Source organism: Thermobia domestica, chromosome 9 (assembly GCF_964235325.1).
Source record: "Thermobia domestica chromosome 9, izTheDome1.hap1.1, whole genome shotgun sequence".
Classification (NCBI taxonomy): Eukaryota; Metazoa; Arthropoda; class Insecta; order Zygentoma; family Lepismatidae; genus Thermobia; species Thermobia domestica.
The window spans coordinates 37,815,554-37,834,640 of NC_137462.1; the positions used below are offsets into that span (position 1 = coordinate 37,815,554).

General features: G+C 32.0%; 1 protein-coding gene across 17 annotated transcripts in view; it reads right to left on the reverse strand.

Annotated features, from left to right (window-relative positions):
* LOC145694577 (uncharacterized) overlaps positions 1-19,087 on the reverse strand; it is a 554,274-nt gene that overhangs the window by 217,889 nt on the left and 317,298 nt on the right. For 8 of the 17 annotated variants that reach the window (XM_081770921.1, XM_081770922.1, XM_081770930.1 and 5 more), the window contains 12 exons: positions 18,732-19,046; positions 17,702-18,025; positions 16,909-17,229; positions 14,660-14,980; positions 13,113-13,418; positions 12,473-12,790; positions 10,329-10,649; positions 9,022-9,339; positions 6,856-7,182; positions 3,862-4,191; positions 2,177-2,494; positions 14-340 (listed from right to left, as the gene is read on the reverse strand). In XM_081770921.1, coding sequence (XP_081627047.1) covers positions 14-340; positions 2,177-2,494; positions 3,862-4,191; positions 6,856-7,182; positions 9,022-9,339; positions 10,329-10,649; positions 12,473-12,790; positions 13,113-13,418; positions 14,660-14,980; positions 16,909-17,229; positions 17,702-18,025; positions 18,732-19,046 — 3,846 coding nt within the window. The remainder of the gene's footprint in view (positions 1-13; positions 341-2,176; positions 2,495-3,861; positions 4,192-6,855; positions 7,183-9,021; positions 9,340-10,328; positions 10,650-12,472; positions 12,791-13,112; positions 13,419-14,659; positions 14,981-16,908; positions 17,230-17,701; positions 18,026-18,731; positions 19,047-19,087) is intronic. The other 9 variants (XM_081770933.1, XM_081770929.1, XM_081770926.1 and 6 more) reach the window with 3 other exon arrangements.

The following is a 19,087-nucleotide window of genomic DNA, read 5'->3' on the forward strand; positions in this document are numbered from 1 at the left end:
GAATTACGCTTACTTTCAGGTATTTTATTGCATCCAGAGAATGGATCACCAGTATATCCTGCATCACACGAGCATACAGGGGAATGTGAGATAACCCTACAAGTTGTATGAGCACCACATGAACCTGGACAAGGATCTCTACAACGTTCATTTTGACACGCTAAGTTACTTGGGCATTCGGCGTTTATGCTGCATTCCGGACGACAGTTTGGAGATCGTCCTACATAGTTGGGCAGGCAGGAACAGGCTGCATGTCCTCCCACAGCGCGACAGTGGGAATTAGGACCACATGGAGATGGGACACAAGGATTTTTGCTCTCTATTGGTGGAATAAAAGGCTCTATAAACAGAAAAAGCAAATACATGCACAGTCATGCAATATCTACATATTGACACAGTTGCTTCTAAAAAAGTACTACATATACTACAGGCAAACGTCATGAAGGGAAGAATATTACAAATAATTTACATTAAAAGCCATTTATCGCCCAATGATATTTATATTATTGTACAAAGTTTAAAAAAATGGAAATATTGAAACTTGATCTCTACAAGGTTGCATTGAAAGCCTATTATCATGATTTAAAAAAAAAATATTATAGTAATATGAAAGTTCTGAAACTTGAGTAATTTGTACTTATGTAAAAACTTTTTCTTTCAATTGTAACTAATTTTTTGCCTTTTAATTGGGCCATGTTATAGTAGGAACTTCACGAAAATATTCATAGTATCGAGACTAACTGGGGACTTCTCAAATCTCTTAGAAAAAAAGTTTAAATATACGCATACGAAACTTCAGAAAAATTAATTTAAATATCACAAAACACAAGAAATTTCAAATTTATATTCTATATCAAATTGTGCCTTTGAAGTTATTTTACGCGAAGTAATGAATAAGAAAAATACTTTGCATAGCATGTGGTTGTATGTATATATTATCTATAATCTTTCTTTTTTATATTTGAAAGGAAATTTTTATTCAAACATCTATTAATTTTATAGCTGTTCTATTTCATTTTCAACCCAAATATGTAAGGAATATTGTTTACATCATATTTAAAGCTGAAATTAAATATTTTATATCAAAGAAGTTTCTCAGAAAAAAAAAAAAAGTTAGTGGATAAATGGCTTTCTTCAACCAAAATATCACCAAACACTATTTTACATATATACCATATACAGTACAGTGAAGGACAATCCATAAACAAAACACAATGCAGGTACATTGTACATCTAACAAGCATGCAATTATAAAGATATAGGAACAATCTGTAAACCAATAAAGAAAACTGGGAAACAAACAAGAACGAATCTTATTTTCGATAGATAGGTTCACGAAAAATTATTAAAAATTGATTTAGAAAACTGTACTTTCATTTTGAAGTATAGCAAAGATATACGTTTTGTACTGTCGTTGCTTGACACATTATGTTCAAAATAAACGTTAGATTCAGGTGTGAGTATTGTACAAGGTGGTCAAAAGTCGTAAAACAGTCAAATAATAAAAAAAAAAATATGTGATAGACAAGTATGAAATATTCCTACACGTGTTATAGGTAAGGGAGAAAATGTCACAGACTATACCGTATTTCCGGTGGCCATCTTAAAATCCAACATCTTAGATTCAACTTGAAATTTTTAGATGGCAGGGCATGTGTGTAACACATCATCCAGCACTAAAATTTGCTCTGGAATACACACGTGTGGTTGTTTTTGTCTGATTCTAACGTTTTCGAGATTTTTAATGTTTTCCCCGCTATTTTTCGTTCCTGTCTGTCCCGCTCCTAAGACTTTTGACCAACCCTGTATATCAGATTGACTCGGATTTATATTCAGCCTAATGAAATTGATGTGAAAAAGTAAAACGAGATTCTCGAGTGATATGTCTTGTATAGGAATTTTGAAATAGAAATTAGGAACAAAAGCAGCATAGTCGGAGATATTAATTGTTATATAAAATTAATGGAATTAGTTGATTAATAACGCTTACTATAAATACAAGATAATTCTTTTCATCTGAATATTGTACGATAAATAACAATGTACCAGCCATATGGTTCATATTATGAGAAAAAATTTAATCAATTTTCGTATCGATTTTTTTAAATTTAGTAGTTGTGAGCGTATTGATGAGTCTGTTAGTTTGAATTACTAATAATCCATGAACGATGCTTACTCTCTTCTTTGATACATCTGACAAAAGGATCTCCGGTATGACCAGGTGAACAGCTACAGATAGGGTTGTGGTTCACAACCTGGCAGCGGGCGTTTTCACCACATGTTCCAGGACAAGGATCCCGGCACTTTTGATTCAAGCATGCTTTGTCTTGAGGGCAATCTGCACTAACTACACATTCAGGTCTACAGGAAGGTGGAGTACCTACGTATCCGACTTGACATGAACACACTGCATGTCCATTGATCTCACGGCATATACTGAAAGGTCCACAAGGGGAAGGAACACAAGGGTTCCTGTCTTCTTTTTCTTCTGCAACTGCAGACACAGGACAACACATTACACAATGCATGCTGAAGTTTACAGTGGTATTTACATCTAACTCTAAGAAGCTTAAACACAAAACACAGTCAGTCATCTACAAGGCAATTGTGTGCATTTCATTCAACACATTCAACCATCAACAGAAAAACTCGCCAAAAAATCTACCAATACCACATACCGCATGCATAAAAATCCCTAAGCATATATTCACATATGCTATAAGCATGCAAATTGCTCATAATTGGTTGGATTATCATTTCTTAGAAACAGTTTTATGCTGTTAAAATAACATTTCACTGAAATAAAAAACAATTTAAAGGATTGTCAAAATTTTTTGAGAAATTTTAAAAATCTAAAGGATATAGAAAGAACTGATAAGGAATATAAAAAAGATAAATAATGAAATAATTTCAAGGGCTTGTGTTCATTGTTAATTACTAATCATCTCGAAAATTAATAGGAAAGGATTTACAGTCTGAGAAGTACGTCATAATATATATTTCTTTCGTTTTGAAACTTTTAACTGATTTTCAAGGAAATACAAAAATGTACTTAATTGATATTCAATGTTGCAATTCCAAAACTGCTTCATACAAAATGTTCCATTATTGATTTATTTATATTTGTCACAGCGTATTTTAATTTAAATATTAGCTTAAAAAGTAAAGAATTTTCTCACTGTGAAAAAAAATATATAATTAACAAAAATAATGGAGTGATATATTGCAACTGATTTTTTCCCACTAACTTTAGGTACAGTTAAACTTGGAGGAATGTAGAAAATTTAAGAAAGAGATATATTGTTTTTCATCTAGCTCTCTGACAGACTTTATGAATGATAGAAATGACAATCCGTTTCAAACTATAATTCTAATCCAATTATGAATCACTACTAAGATATATTTGGACATTTTATTGTTCATTTAAATGAGTAACATAAACATTTAGATGCGTTTAGAGAAAAATAACTATATATATAAAAAAAATTAGGAAAACTAAAAATAGATCAAAAGATTGCAATCTTGGCCAATAATTAGTTTTTGGATCAGGGGCCACAAAATTTTTGAACGGCCCCTAAATTAAGTTTTCACATTTTCTACGGAATAAGCACATCATACTGAGTTAACTGATAGTTTTGTGTTTGTCTACAATATATGTAGTTCTCCAGATATAAGACCGAATCTTTTTGATTGAAATATATTGGATCTTTTCATTCAAAAACAAATTGAAAATACTTTCGAATTTATATAAATGACGAGGGAAAAATGTCCAAATATATAATTTCATGAAGCACACAACATATATACAAATACAATTCTGATGTAAAGATAGAAAAAGAAATATACAGGCAATATTCTTACTAGGTATAGGGTGACAGGAACTTAGAGGATCCCCTGTGAAGCCGTGCAAGCACATACAAGAAGGAGCGTGGTTTATAACACGACATTCTGCATTCAAACCACATGTACCGGGACAAGGGTCTTTACATTTGTTGTTTATGCATGCTCTAGATCGATCACATTCAGAATTAAGAACACACTCTGGTCTACATCCAGTGTATGGATCTCCGTAGAAGTCTCTCATGCAGACACAAGACCCAGCTCCATTTCGTTCTTTACATAAAGCATTGGTACCACATGGAGAAGGATTACATGGATCTCGAGGGCCTTCTACAACAGTAGGGACAATAGCTGCAAAATTAAATACTTGTAGAATGAATCAAACAGGAATTAATCATTTTGAAAACTCAAAATCACACAATTTCACTGCAACTGTTATCAATAAGATATTCTCATATTACAGTTATGTATTACCCTGCAAGAAAATTGGTACATTCAACGTTTTCATGACTTTACACTTTATAAATGCGTTCCATGCATCTTATAAGGTAAGACTATAAATTATATATATATAATTTTAGTCTCTAAGTATTACGCGCTGTATGCCTGCCCAACAAATTGTAAGATCGAATTAACTTACTGCATGTAAAGATGCGGATGGACGAATAACAATGAAACATTGTGTGAAGTACGTGTATCACAAATATATCTCCTAATGTGTTGGAAAATGCTTTTTCCCCTGCAAGAATGTTTTTCTTTACTCAAACTTTACGAGTTTCAGTAAAACATCAAAAAGTTTGCACGTCTATGTAAAATCTCACAGTGTTAGATTATTTAACCAGACTTAGGTAAAGCTTTTCTCTTATTTGCAGTGGCAGAATTACGAATGAATTTCCATTTCTTTGTTTCTAGATTTTTCTCCTTTTCGTATCAAGTATGCAAATTGCGATACAGAAAATTCATTCGTAATTCTGCTGCTGGGGATGAGATTAAGTCTGGTTAAATAATCGAATATATAAAACGTCTGAAAATAGTATGTGTAAATTCTTCGTCACCAGATAATACGTTCCAGAGCAATGAAACGTTAGCTAACATTTTGGTATAAAAAATGTGTTCGTTAGAATAGAAATTTCATAAGCTAAACTTTATTAAATTTGAAATGTTTCATGTAACTAAAAAAAGCATTTACTTGTGTTTCTTCTGTTCTTTTCCTTTTTTAAAATATAAATATATGTTGTATCTATGTCATCCTGGACGTTCATAAACTGAAAGAAAGCAATATACGTTTTTTTTAAAGCATGCTACAGGCTATCGAATAAGAACATTATCTACGTTTGGAAGTATTTTTTATGCGTGAAAATGAAAGAAGCATTCTTTCAGTTATAAACTGCCGAAAGAAAAAAAAAAAGTTTTTCAGGTGTTCCCACCCCAAACCGTAAACCTTAAGTCAAGTGATTCGAGAGCTACCTCGTGGCTCTATAGTTTAGCGCACACTCTTTTGGCGCTGAGACCCAGCTTCGATTCCCGGCGAAAGCTCACGTGGTTCGGATCCCACGTTAAGCTGTAGGTCAACGCTCCATATAGCCTCGCTTCTAGAAGGGATACTAAAACTGAATTCAACCAATCAAGTGGTCCAAGGAAATAATGTAAGTTGTATCTATCGTATTTTATATGCTACAATGTACATTCTAAATGCATTAGGGAGGAGCTAAGTTGAGCAGCTGCCGGAAAAGTCTCTGAAACCCGACCGTACCTTCTCAAGTTCATTGTGTAGGAATGGAATGGTATCGCATGGGACATAGACACTGGGTTTGTTCAACAAACTTTTCAAATATTTTATTTAATAATTTGATTTCAAGGAAATGGCCAGCAAAAATTTTGATGGATGTTCAACTAAACGAAGATTATCATGATATAGCAGCATCATCATGATATAAGAAATGCACGCTAAATAACGGTAAAAAGTCATATACTCTCATTTCTTTGGTAGAAAGAGAAATGTGAATATCCCTATGTTCATCTGCTGAGACAGACTCTTTCAGGAAGATAGCACACGGGATAAGTTGTGAAGAAGATTGGCTCACCAGACAAAAGTATTTAAATTTTCTCTTTCAATAGTAGATGTAAGCGTTTCATAAAAGTTTAATATTTTTTAAACGAATATTTCTTTTATCTATCAATAAATTCGATGTACCTTTCGTCTAAATAAGATTACAAAAATGTTTGAATTAAAAGAATTGTTGCATTAATTAAGAACCTGTCAGTATAACTAAACTTCTTTCAGCAAGAGCTATTCTGTTAGTACTTAAGCACACAGGTAGGATATTTTTTTCCCATTGTAAAATCAACATTTAATTTACTTGTAAATTTAAAATATGTAAAATATTCTTTTTACATACAATGAAATATTTTGTCTCATTTCAAGTAGAGCCGGAAAAATACTTTGAAATGTTGAATGGTAAATTGTCATTTGTAGAAAAGTTTGAAAGCTTTAAGTTTTACATCCCACAGATATGCACGCAAGGCTAAAAAAGACAGTGATGATGAGAAATGAATCAAATGGTGGAATGAAGGCAGTGGGAGGAAACGGGAGAACCCAGAGAAAACCCACGCATACGGTGTTTATCCACCACGCGCATGGGATCGAATCAGGAACTTCATGCACCAGAGATGAACGATCTACCACTGAGTCACCGCGGCCCCATGTTATTTGTAGATTTTGTAAGAAAATAAAATAAATTAGAGTAAATTTCGAAAGAAAATAAAATTACACTATTCACACTACTGTATCATATGTGATTGAGGGTTAACCCGACAAAAAATAGAATAGTTTCTCTTGGTGCTTCTATTGACCGAAAGTTTGTTTACTCGAATTATCTCATTAATTACGAATCCACTTTATAGAGCTGAAATGAATAAACATTTGAATTATACCAACATCGAACAATTTCATAAGATGACTCACTGAAATATAAAAACGTGGCATAAATATAGATAACACTGAATATAGCTTACTTGGAGGAATTGGTGAACAGCCTGCAAAGGGATCACCTGTATAGCCTGGAGAGCACGTGCAAACTGGACTATGGTTGACTACTTTACACACAGCCTGAACTCCGCAAGATCCAGGGCAAGGATCTTTACAACGTTCGTTTTGGCAGGCTTGATTACTAGGACATTCGGCGTCAATTGTGCATTCAGGTCTACAGTTTGGTGCACGACCTATGTAGTTAGGTAAACATGAACATGCTGGTTGTTGTCCGATCACACGGCATTGAGAGTTTGGACCACATGGTGAAGGCATGCAAGGATTGCCGCTTGGTGGTGCTGGCGTAGGTGGTTCTGTGAAACATGATGATAAGAGTAGAATTTAATGTACATATGAAAGAAGCAGAAATAAATTGAATAAAGATCAAAGAGAAGACAAGTAACAAGTAGATGTTGTATGTTTCAAAATTAATTATAAATGATCGTACACTTTAATTTAGAAGTATAATTAAAGTTGTATTGTAATGAATATTATAATTTTTTCCTGTAAAGGTACTTCTTATTTATTAAGTTTATACTAGAATTTGTTATCTATTTAAAGTAGAATAAAAATATATTAATTTCAGTTAAATGAGAAGTTACTATCTCTTAAAATCTTCACGCTTACATGATATTTTTACGGTCTAGTGAAAATCTCTATGTAGCAATACAATATTTTAGTTTAAATGCAATTTCGTTCATAATAAAAAAATTGTGTCATTTATGTAATTAAAGGAAAAAGGAATGTCGAGCATTAAGTTACTATCAATATTTCTATAGTTTTTCAATAGATTCTATTTTAATATCTGGAACATGTTCTTTTCTCATTCATTTCCAAAGATAATTTTAGCTATTTGTGTCCTACTTAGATTCATTTTTTGTTTATTTTTCCTGTTGCAAATATTTCACTACAATACAGAAATTAAATTAGATTATATATTTTAAAATTTAAATGAAGAGAAAGCTTTATTACTCTCTTTTTATATGTAAAATAAAACAGAGTTCAAATGCTAATTATTTCATTGCGTACAGAAAGAAAAGAAGTTATTCATACCCAAAGACAGGGATTTACAAATTTTGAAACAAGTTAATAGAAAAGGAAATCAAAATTTTGAATATTAAACAAAGATATGATGTGGTAAAAAGGAATTTTCAGGAAGGAGCTATTGGAGAATCCAAAGAGATAAGTCAAGCTGAAATGTACTTTTTTATAAATAAATTTAAGTTGTGTAATGTCCATTAATGCAATACTTGAGCAAAAATTGCATTTCATTATATCTTCCATTTGTTCTGTAGATTGGGCAAGAAATAAAATTTAAAAAGAGACTGAGAAATTACTTTCTATGTAGGTATTTTACGTGAAATTAAATTTGAATTTTACATACGAAATTTTACTGTCTAGAAGTACATAGTGAACAAAGCAAGTGATAAACGATTAAGAATTTAATGATTTATACAAGCAGTAAACTAAAAATAAATTGACGATTCGAGTGATTATTTTACGGCAATGTTAAAGAAAAGAAAGGAGAATGAATTCGGTATTATTTATTGATTGGCAAACCATAGTGTATGATAATTTCTTTAATTATACTGATATGATAGTGAAATATGGTAATTTCTTTAAGAGTGTTTTGCTGTTGTGGAAATTTAGTTGTTGATCAAACACTATGTTACCAAGTCTTTTTGGATATTTAAATTTTGTAAAGAATATACGAGATTTATACGAGATTTTATTTAAGTGTATTTATATACTTAAATACAAAGCAGGAATAAAATGCTAAGGGAAAGAAGAGTGAAAACAGGAAAATAAAGGATAAAGAGAAAGTAGATATTTTATGTGGATTCTTAATTATTTTCTGAAATTTCGATCGAAAATATGACAGAAAGTCTTACGGAAAAATATAAATAAATAGCGGAAGCAATTTCAATATTTATTGTCATTCAATAATGAATGGAAGTGACTAAATTGTCTATCTTTAGGTATGAATATTACATTATATTATTATTAGTGTATGTATTATAAATTAAATCAAAATTAATAACCACATTTTTTCATTCAGACAGAAATAGCTGAAAACAGAATAAGAAATAAAAGGACAGTATCACAAGAACTGTTTATGTGAATGAATGAAAATGAGTGTGATTGGTGCTTACTTTCTTCTTTGATGCAACGAACAAACGGATCCCCAACAAATCCAGTTGAGCAGCTACAAATCGGGTTGTGATTCACCACCTGACAACGTGCATTTAGACCACACGTGCCAGGACAAGGATCCTGGCACTTTTGATTAATACACGCTCTATCTTGCGAACATTCTGAGCTTACAACACATTCAGGTCGACATGTAGGAGGTGCACCAACAAAGCCAGCTTCGCAGGAACAAACAGCATGAGTGTCCACAACTCGACATTTGCTGTTTGGTCCGCATGGAGACGGGTCACAAGGATTTCTCGGTGGTTCCTCAGTGACAGCTGTGTTATAAGAAACCAAGATATTATATTTTTACACCAGGCACCAGATGCAAAACATGCATAAGAAGTAACAGAAATTTAAAGACAGCACTGTATAAGAATATTATTTATTATTCATCTTTCAAAAGAAATTAATTTCTCTTTGGTGTTTATGTGTATATTCAAATTTGTAATTGATAAAATTAATATTTTTATTTAGGCAAATATAATAATGAACAAGAATAGTAGAATTGAAAATAAATTTGAATATTTTTAATTTTGTTTTATTTTTATATTGTAGGAAGTAATTTTATGTTTTATTGTATGAAATATTATCAATAAATAACGAACTCAATTGTTGTTATATTTTAATATTCTTTTATATAAATATTTCTATAGCTACAGAATTTCTTATGAGCATATATCAATTTTTAATTCGAATTTTGTTAACCGATAATATAAAGAATACAGTTTTGTTTCCGTAGAATACAATGTCATATTTTAATGTTTATAATGAAAAATTGTTTACTATAATCATTTTAAAGTTTTAATTAAAATCACAAAATGATTTATTTAGACTTTATTTTACTTGATTTGTAATCGTGTTCTTTAATACTCATTATAGATAAAATAATGATTATGTTTATCGATATTACATGACGCATTAATGCTGTGGAACTGTAGATTAAGACAATAAAAGGTTTAACTGAAGTAAAAGGAAGATACATGCTCATAAGAACACAAGTAAGTAGTAAACAGTAACATTCCAGGCAAGAACTGAAAAATTCAAACTAGTAAAAATAAATAATTAAACTGTTAGTCGGAAAAAGGAAGCGAGTTAGTAAAAATATTTCTAATGAATTCGATATTAGCAACTAATAAGCATCAAAGACCTGAATTTTGGACAGAGAAATAAAGTAGGTTAGTAATTTATAGTAGTACTAAAGGACTAGAAATGATCACTTAATGGCAATGATGAGAAAGGACAGAAATAACAGAAGAATTCTTACTAGTGATTTGAACACATGATTTTAGTGCATCTCCTGTATAGCCTTCAATGCAAGTGCAAGATGGGACATGATTGACAACGTAACACTGTGCGTTCACACCGCATGTACCAGGACATGGATTTTGGCATTTATTATTCACGCAAGCTCTATTTCTTGGACAGTCTGAATTTAAAACACATTCTGGCCTACAGCCTGTGTATGGATCACCGAAGTAGTCTTTATCGCAGGTGCACGAACCTGCACCATTTCTTTCTTTACACACAGCATTAGCACCACATGGTGAAGGATTGCATGGATGTTTAGGTTCCTCAATTGGTTTCACTGTAAAACAATAGAGTTTGAAGCTCCTCCAAGTAGCATAGATGAAAATAAACATGAAACAATATAATTCTGTAAAAGAAGCTGTGAACACTACTGATACATAAAGAACAGTTTAACAGAAGTAGCTTATATTCTCTCGGTCTACAGAACACCTACACCATTCGTACCAAAGACAATTCGACAGAATATAAACTAACATTGCTAGCTTCACACAAATCAATGATAACATTTTGCCCCATAACAAATCAATGGTATCTTTCTAACAAATATCTGCAATTTCTGTACTAAAGTAATTCCATATTCATAAAGTATGGATATATTTTCAGTTATTATTTTCCAGCAAAAGGTTAATTAAATGTGATCTATTATAGTAAAATAAATCTGTATAAAGCATATTTGATTTGGTCACGTAACAGTTACAGGCAATGCGTATAATTATGGTAACGTAGTTTGTTGCATGATTACTTAAGAATAGCATATTTATTCTCTTGTACGACAAGGAGAGGGATTTTGTCATCTTATATAAGTCTCACTGAACAACGTAAATTTGAAAGCATTCAACATCGCTTTATCCAGAATGGGCAGCTATAGGGGTTTCGGCCCTCCTAATCCTGAAGTTTGGGGAGCTTGTTTTCGTATACTAACCTATAGGAATAAAATTAATCCAACAAACACAATTTATGCCGGCATTTGCAGAAATAATAGAATGTGTATATTGTTATACACCATATGTTTAATGCATATATAAATTCCAAAATTATTGGGAAAAACTTTAATTATGGCCTATCGAAAACCTTATTTATGTCCTATCGAAATTTAACATTTTCTATCATAAGAAAGAGAGTTATTAATATTTATGTAATTTTGAAATACATGCGACAGAAATTATAAATAATTTATACCTAAACAAAAATAAGAATCATTCCCTATAAAGTCTCTACAATATGGGTATCATTTTATTTGAAAGTGGATCAAGGATGATGTTTAATTAAGGTGATTAATGGGGTGAGTCTCATTTGCAAAGAAACGCACACGAGACACTATTTTAATGAACATCAATAAACTTAAATCTCTTTGTCAGTCCTGTCCCAATTTTCTATCGCTTTTCAAAATATCACGGAAGTCGAATAATTAGATTCAAGTATTTCTGCACGTTTATTTAGTAGTTTGAAAATTCTACCCAGTAAGATAAGATCTTGATATGTTCCACATTGGCAAAGAATATGACTTAAAATTAATTATTATGACAAGTTTAAACGGCAAACGGAACGAGAATGAGGAACACTTTAAGAACTTGACTAGTTTTCTTATTAGCATTTTATACTTACTAGAGAAACTATTATACTAGATCATTCTTTGATTTCTTTGGTTTCTTGTAAATAAATAGGAAAAAAGCTAATAAGGACTCTTAATACATTTTTTCTATCCCCCCTTCCCACACCACACACACAAAGTTTATAAAGTAAATACAAGATGGTCCAAAAGTAGGTATACAGTACCGTACTGTATTTTGTATCATTTCTTATTGTTATCCATCAGGTAGACTTAGTTTCTTTATTATTTGTTCTTAATGTGTTTTACTTACGTCTTAAGCTCGAAACAGCCGAAGCAAATAAACCCTTAAACGGGTAAGAAAGCGGTATAAAATTATGATTTATAGAATTCATAGGTATAGTGTAAGGTCGTCTGATTCTTATATTCAACATCTTTCAATCAAACAAAATACACTTTACAGCTAACTAGCTAAGGACCAAAAGTACTCTTAAATTTAGTATAAACAATAAGTCCTCCCCACCCATGTAAATGAGTAAATGATTCCTTACCTGGTACTTGATTGCATCCTGAGAACGGATCTCCTTCGTAACCAGGATTACAAGAACACACGGGTTGATGATTTCGTACATTACACTGTGCATTGAAGCCACATGAACCTTGGCATGGGTCTCGGCACTTGTTCTTTATACAGGCAAGATTTGTTGGACAATCTGAGTTGATGACGCATTCTGGTCGGCAGTTGGGAGGTGCACCGATCATTCCTGACACACACGAGCACACAGGACGGCCATCCACCACTCGGCACTCAGAGTTTGGTCCACACGGTGATGGAACGCATGGATTTTCTGGTGGCATGGGTCTTCGTTCTGTAATTAATGATACAATAGAAATATTCATTATTAATATACTTCAAGAACTACAACATAAGTATAAACCTATATAAAGTTATGTAATAATAATAATAATAATAATAATAATAATAATAATAATAATAATAATAATAATAATAATAATAATAATAATAATAATAATAATAATAATAATAATAATATAGCAAGGGAGTTGATCAGAATCGAAAAGATTTCATAGCCAAAACAATACGGTTATAGCAAGAAAAGTATTAGATCTTTCAAATTGACAAAATATAATGGAAGTGTAAGTTCTAACAAATTTATAAGATACACTTACCTTCTTGTGCGCATCTAACGAATGGATCTCCAGTAAACTCTGGTGGGCAGCTGCATATTGGATTATGATTCACAACTTGACAGCGAGCATTAATGCCACATGTTCCACGGCACGGATCTCGACACTTTTGATTGAGACATGCTTTATCTTGTGGGCATTCTGAATTTACAACACACTCAGGCCTACAACCTGGCGGGCTTCCAACATATCCTGGTTGACATGAGCAAACAGCATGGCCACTAACTACACGGCACAAACTATTGGATCCACATGGAGATGGTTCGCAGGGATTTTGTGGGGGTAGAGCTATAAGAAAAATGTTTAAAATAATGAGGTATGTTGTTTAGTAAATAAAATATGTGTACTAAGTAATTATCTGTGTGAATATGTTGTACGTGAGTAAAAATGTATATCTAGTAAGTGAAATTCTGGAATCATATATTATTTCTGTACTGGGATGGAAAAAACATGATATTAATTTGTACAATGAGGCAAATTTCAACTTTAAGAATAAATTTAAAATACTTTCAGTTCACTAATGAAACTGGAATATATATGCACTGCTAAATAGAGGTTTTTAAAATTAAACCACTATCAACGTTTTCCAGCGTGTTATAGATCTGTGTGACCAACTACTAGAGTGAAAAAGGAAATAGTATGTTTTGCCATCTTCATATTGATGACTCATAAGGTTGAAATTCGCTTGCCTGTACAAATGTGCGTATCATATTTTTCGTATAGATTTCTAGAAAACCAAATTTAATATTTGTCTTTCACTTTACGCACTTTTACGTGGCTATTGTGCATCCTCATTTAAAGATACTAACGTTTTTATCAACGCAAATATTCTTTACAATTATTTTGTAAGTGTTGAATTTTTCAATTTATTAAAAATAATGCAAAAATTTCTACAGCAGGTACTATTAGTAAATCATTATCTTGGAAAATTTCGTTCTTGAAAATGAAGATATTTAGTGTGTTCATTAGTTTTATGTCTAATTTTCTTTAAAAATATTAATAATTAACAACGACAATAAATGCTACTATATGGATTAGAAAAATAAGCTCCAATTGAGTTCAATTATTGGCTGAAAACATGATGCACTTTAATGTTACTCTTTCAAAAAGAAAGACAACGTTTACCAGCATTCTTAGTATCTTATGTTTTCATAATCATTAAGGGTACTATTATACAGTCCTAGTACTGAAATTCAACAAAATTCACTATAACAATACTATCTCAGAAGATTAGGATATCCCTTTGATGTTAGTGAATATCTTAATAATGAATTGCAATCGAATAAATACCATTATGTATTTTAAAATAAGAAAGTGATACTAGAAGATTCCTATTCCTTCAGCAAACTTGCTCTCTTTTTAATATCAATATTGATAGAAGTTTTAACTGTACAAACACTGACAGAAAAGTAAACGCAATACTTTGAAATATATTCACGTAAATACTTAAAAAAAAAAAAAAAAAAAAAAACGTAGTAAGTATAGTGCTAAAAGTATCTTTAGTTCAAAATTGTTTAACATGTACTTACGTTTCATCTGTATAAGACGACACGAATCGAAGGGATCTCCCTCATATCCTTTGACGCAACTACAAACTGGAATATGGTTGACAACACTACATTCAGCATTCGCTCCACATACGCCCTGGCAAGGGTCTCGACAATGTTTTGCAAGACAAGCAAGGTAGCTGGGACAGTCAGAATTGATAACACACTCCGGTCGGCAGCCACTGTACGGATTACCAATGTATGGAGGTATACATGAGCAACGAGCTACTCCATTTCTTTCTTGACATTGAGCGTTTACTCCACAAGGGGACGGGTTACAAGGATCCCGAGGCGTAGGTTCAGCTGAAAAAGTAAGATAACGGTAAATATCGCAAATGAATATCAGCTTCGAAATTTTTATGTTTTATTTTTTAAAATTTATTTAAGAAGCATTTGTTTCCGTCGACATTTTTTCTCTTATTCATTTGAACACAAAAGTACGATCTTGTATAGGTATAACATTCATTCAGAATACATATTTTACAGTGTAATTTGTACAAAATCTTACATTATCCTTTTCTGAGTTAAATTCTAAATAGTGTATATATTATTTAAAATCAATACCATCAGAATGATTAGGAGGAAAATTCCCTTCCTTCTTCATGCAACAGATTTACAATTATTGTATTTTATCTTACACACACACACACACACACACACATATATATATATATATATATATATATATATATATATATATATTATATATATATATATATATATATATATATATATATATACTACTTTATATCCTGAAATATTAATTATTATCCTGAAATTATACCTATGATTAATTAGATGAAGACGAACTGTGAAATCCCTGAGAGCTTATATTTTAATATAATTTAATGATTGAATTCTAGAATAGAAGGGAATTGCACTCAAGAATGCCACATAGCAAACTAACATTTATGTATAAAATGGTATCTAAATCAAAAGGAAATTGCGGCTTCAAAATTCAATACAAAAGTATCCATCACACATGCTATTTTTGTTGTTGAATTTATCTTAGCTTATACTAGTTAGATGTATATGAAAATAAATAAAAATAAAGTTTAGTTATATATTATTTTCATTTCGTGTTTCAATTACATTAGATGTATTTAACTTTAGAATAAACATACGTGACTCTTCATCATTTCAAAAATAAACTTGTCCTATATTACATAAATTAAATATTTACTGTACAACAGCAAATATACATTGAAACATAAATAAATGTCTACTTATTTATAGCCTTTTGTTATACATACTTTAAAATATCCCTTCTTATACAGCGAAGTATTATTCCTGTTTACCTATTTATTTCTTGTGTGAAAGAGACACAAGGTCTCCCGATTTCTATTATATAAACAGAAGTATTATCTGTTCTAGAGGAACATTAATTAACATATGAAAGTGAATATCTGATAGCACAGCCACACACACACACACACACACACAGACCCAAATAAAAGTTGTTCTCCGGCCCCCAGAGTATGGATTCGATGTATTTTGTTACACAGAATCCAAATTTCGAAACCCCAGGACGATTGACCATCTCAATTTCTGTTTATGGACGAAAAACAAAAAACCTGGGTCCGCTGATCAGAACTTTTTTTTTTTTAATGGCTGTGTTATGTGTAGCCTACCTATCCAAAATCGCTCTAGTTTTTCGTGCATAAAAAGGAACTGACACGCTCAATCGTCCTGGCGTTTTGAAATTTGAATTCTGTGTAACAAAATAGATCGAATACATACTTTGGAATTCACTGAACAGAACTTTTGTTTTCCTGTGTAGCTGTGTTATGCGTATCCTCCCTACCTAAAATCGCTTGTTTTTCGCCCGTAACAAAAAATTGGCATGGTCGATCGTCCTATGGTTTCGAAATTTGGATTCTGTGTAACAAAATGCATTGAATTCATACCTAGAGTCCGGTGCACAGAACTTTTATTTTGAGTGTGTGTGTGTGTTTGTGTGGCTGTGCAGTGAAGCTATACTCAACCAGATCTTAAGAAATGGTATGCCTAATAACTCTCAATCTATCCCCCACACACCAACATCCTAATACTCTTTTTAATCTCAGGACAAAGGAATTGATCACTCTATTCCATTGGCTTAGTAATCCTGCCTAGCTCCATTAGGTAAATGAACTTAAAACATTTCTAAACACTCAAGAGAAACATTAGTATTTGTTTTCTTATACATTTATCTAACAGATTTTATCTAACAAGTAATCTACTCAACTTACGTGTAGGTGTTCTGGAACAACTAATGAAAGCGTCTCCTTCATATCCCTCAAGACATGTACAGAATGGGGTATGGTTGACAACATCACACCTTGCATTGAGTCCGCAACTCTTGGGACATGGATCTTGGCATCGTTCATTTATACAAGCTTTATCACGTGGACACTCAGAGTTAATGACACACTCTGGTTTACAGAAAGGTGGACTGCCGATGAAGTTCTGAACACAGGAACATACGGGTCGCCCTTGTTTAACTTGGCAAATTGAATTCGGTCCACAGGGTGATGGTTCGCATGGATTTTCTGGTTGTCTCGGTGTTTCCTCTGCAATTACAAAGTAATAAATATGAAATAATAAATACTAAATTAAATATGTGAGTAAAAAGTGAATTCTAATATTAAGCAATGTGGAGCCAAATATCTGAGAACAAATTTGAATTTGCAATAATAACATAAATTTTATTTTTCATTTAATCTAAATCAAATCGTGGGAAGACTTAATAATACATAGTTGTCATTACAATTACGCAATTCTAAACAATCATCGATAATTAATATCAACATATATGAAAAAATGAGCTGAAATGCTTATATGGATTGTAACATTGGAAAATACATTGGCTTGGAAAATATTAGGATTAGAGAAAACAGATACAAAAGAATTACTTGCTTACGACAATAGCAGTTGAGTAGATAAATTATAAAGTTTTCCTTTCATTTCTTACAATTGCTCTAGGTAGAAGTTTCAAAGCTACTTGTTTTAATTTTTATTTTTAGGGATTATAGTCACCCTTACCAATAGGTTGGAAGCAACTTGCAAATGGGTCTCCTCTGAAACCAGGAGGACAGCTACATATGGGATTATGGTTAATAACAACGCATCGGGCGTTCAATCCACATGTTCCTGGACATGGATCCACACATCTCTGGTTCACACAAGCTTCTGTCTGTGGACATTCTGAACTAACAACACACTCTGGTTTACATACAGGCGGTGACCCGGAATAGCCTGGAAGACAGGAACAAACGGCATATCCTTGTGCCACCAAACATCGACTGAATGGGCCACATGGCGAAGGATCGCAGGGGTTCTTAGGCTGAGATTCGGCTGGTATTGGTGCTACACAAAAACAAAAAGAGCAATGAAAACGAAATGTTTCAATTAAGAAATAAAATTTTAAAAGAGAAATTACATAAACTTTTTTTTTATTCGGGAAAGTTAATTATTTACAGTAAAGACTCTATTAAATTAATATTTTATGATTACAATTTAAAAATGATTTTTTTAACTTGAAAAATAAAATTCTAACAACAATTTGTGTGATATTTCACTGATACAACATAAAAATATACCTCCATGAGACGAAAATGTATTTTTTACAGCATACGATCAGATCCAAAATTGGATTTCCCAGATAAATTTTCTTTTCCCAGTAATTTTCCACAAATTAGATAATTTGTATAGAGTTTCGCGTAGATTAAAGACAAGATGGTCTATTTAAGACATGAATCTGTACTCTCCCATTGATTGTTTATTCGGGTACTATTGATAAGTATTATCAATGTGAATGAATTTTGGAACAGTATTGTACAGCATTATTATTCTTTTAATCATTGCAGTTAATCTGCATATAATAATTTTGTTTTTAATTTCATTCAAATCAATAGAGAAAATAACTAAAAAATTCAGTACTATATCATTAACAAAAATATTTAAGAGAATTTATATTTTATATTATTTTAATCGAGTTAAACGACTGGATTATACTTTACACTTAGATTTTCCATAAAAATAGGAACGTAATTAAATGTTTATGAGTACTTACGAGGTGAATATGGGTAACAAGATACAAAAGGATCTCCTGTATGACCTTCAGGGCAGTAGCAAACAGGGAAATGGTTCGTCACTTCGCATTTAGCGCCAACTCCACATACACCCGAGCATGGATCTTGACATTTGTTGTTAATACAGGCCTTTGATGGTGAACAATCTGAATTTAGAACACATTCTGGATGGCATGCTAGGTACGGATTGCCGTAAAAGTCTGGAAGGCATACACACGTTACACTTCCGCTCTGTTCGCGACATTCTGCGTTAGCTCCGCATTGTGTTGTGGCACATGAATCCTTCTCCACCGCCACTAAAAATAAACGATAAAAATAATAATATAGTGACACTCAT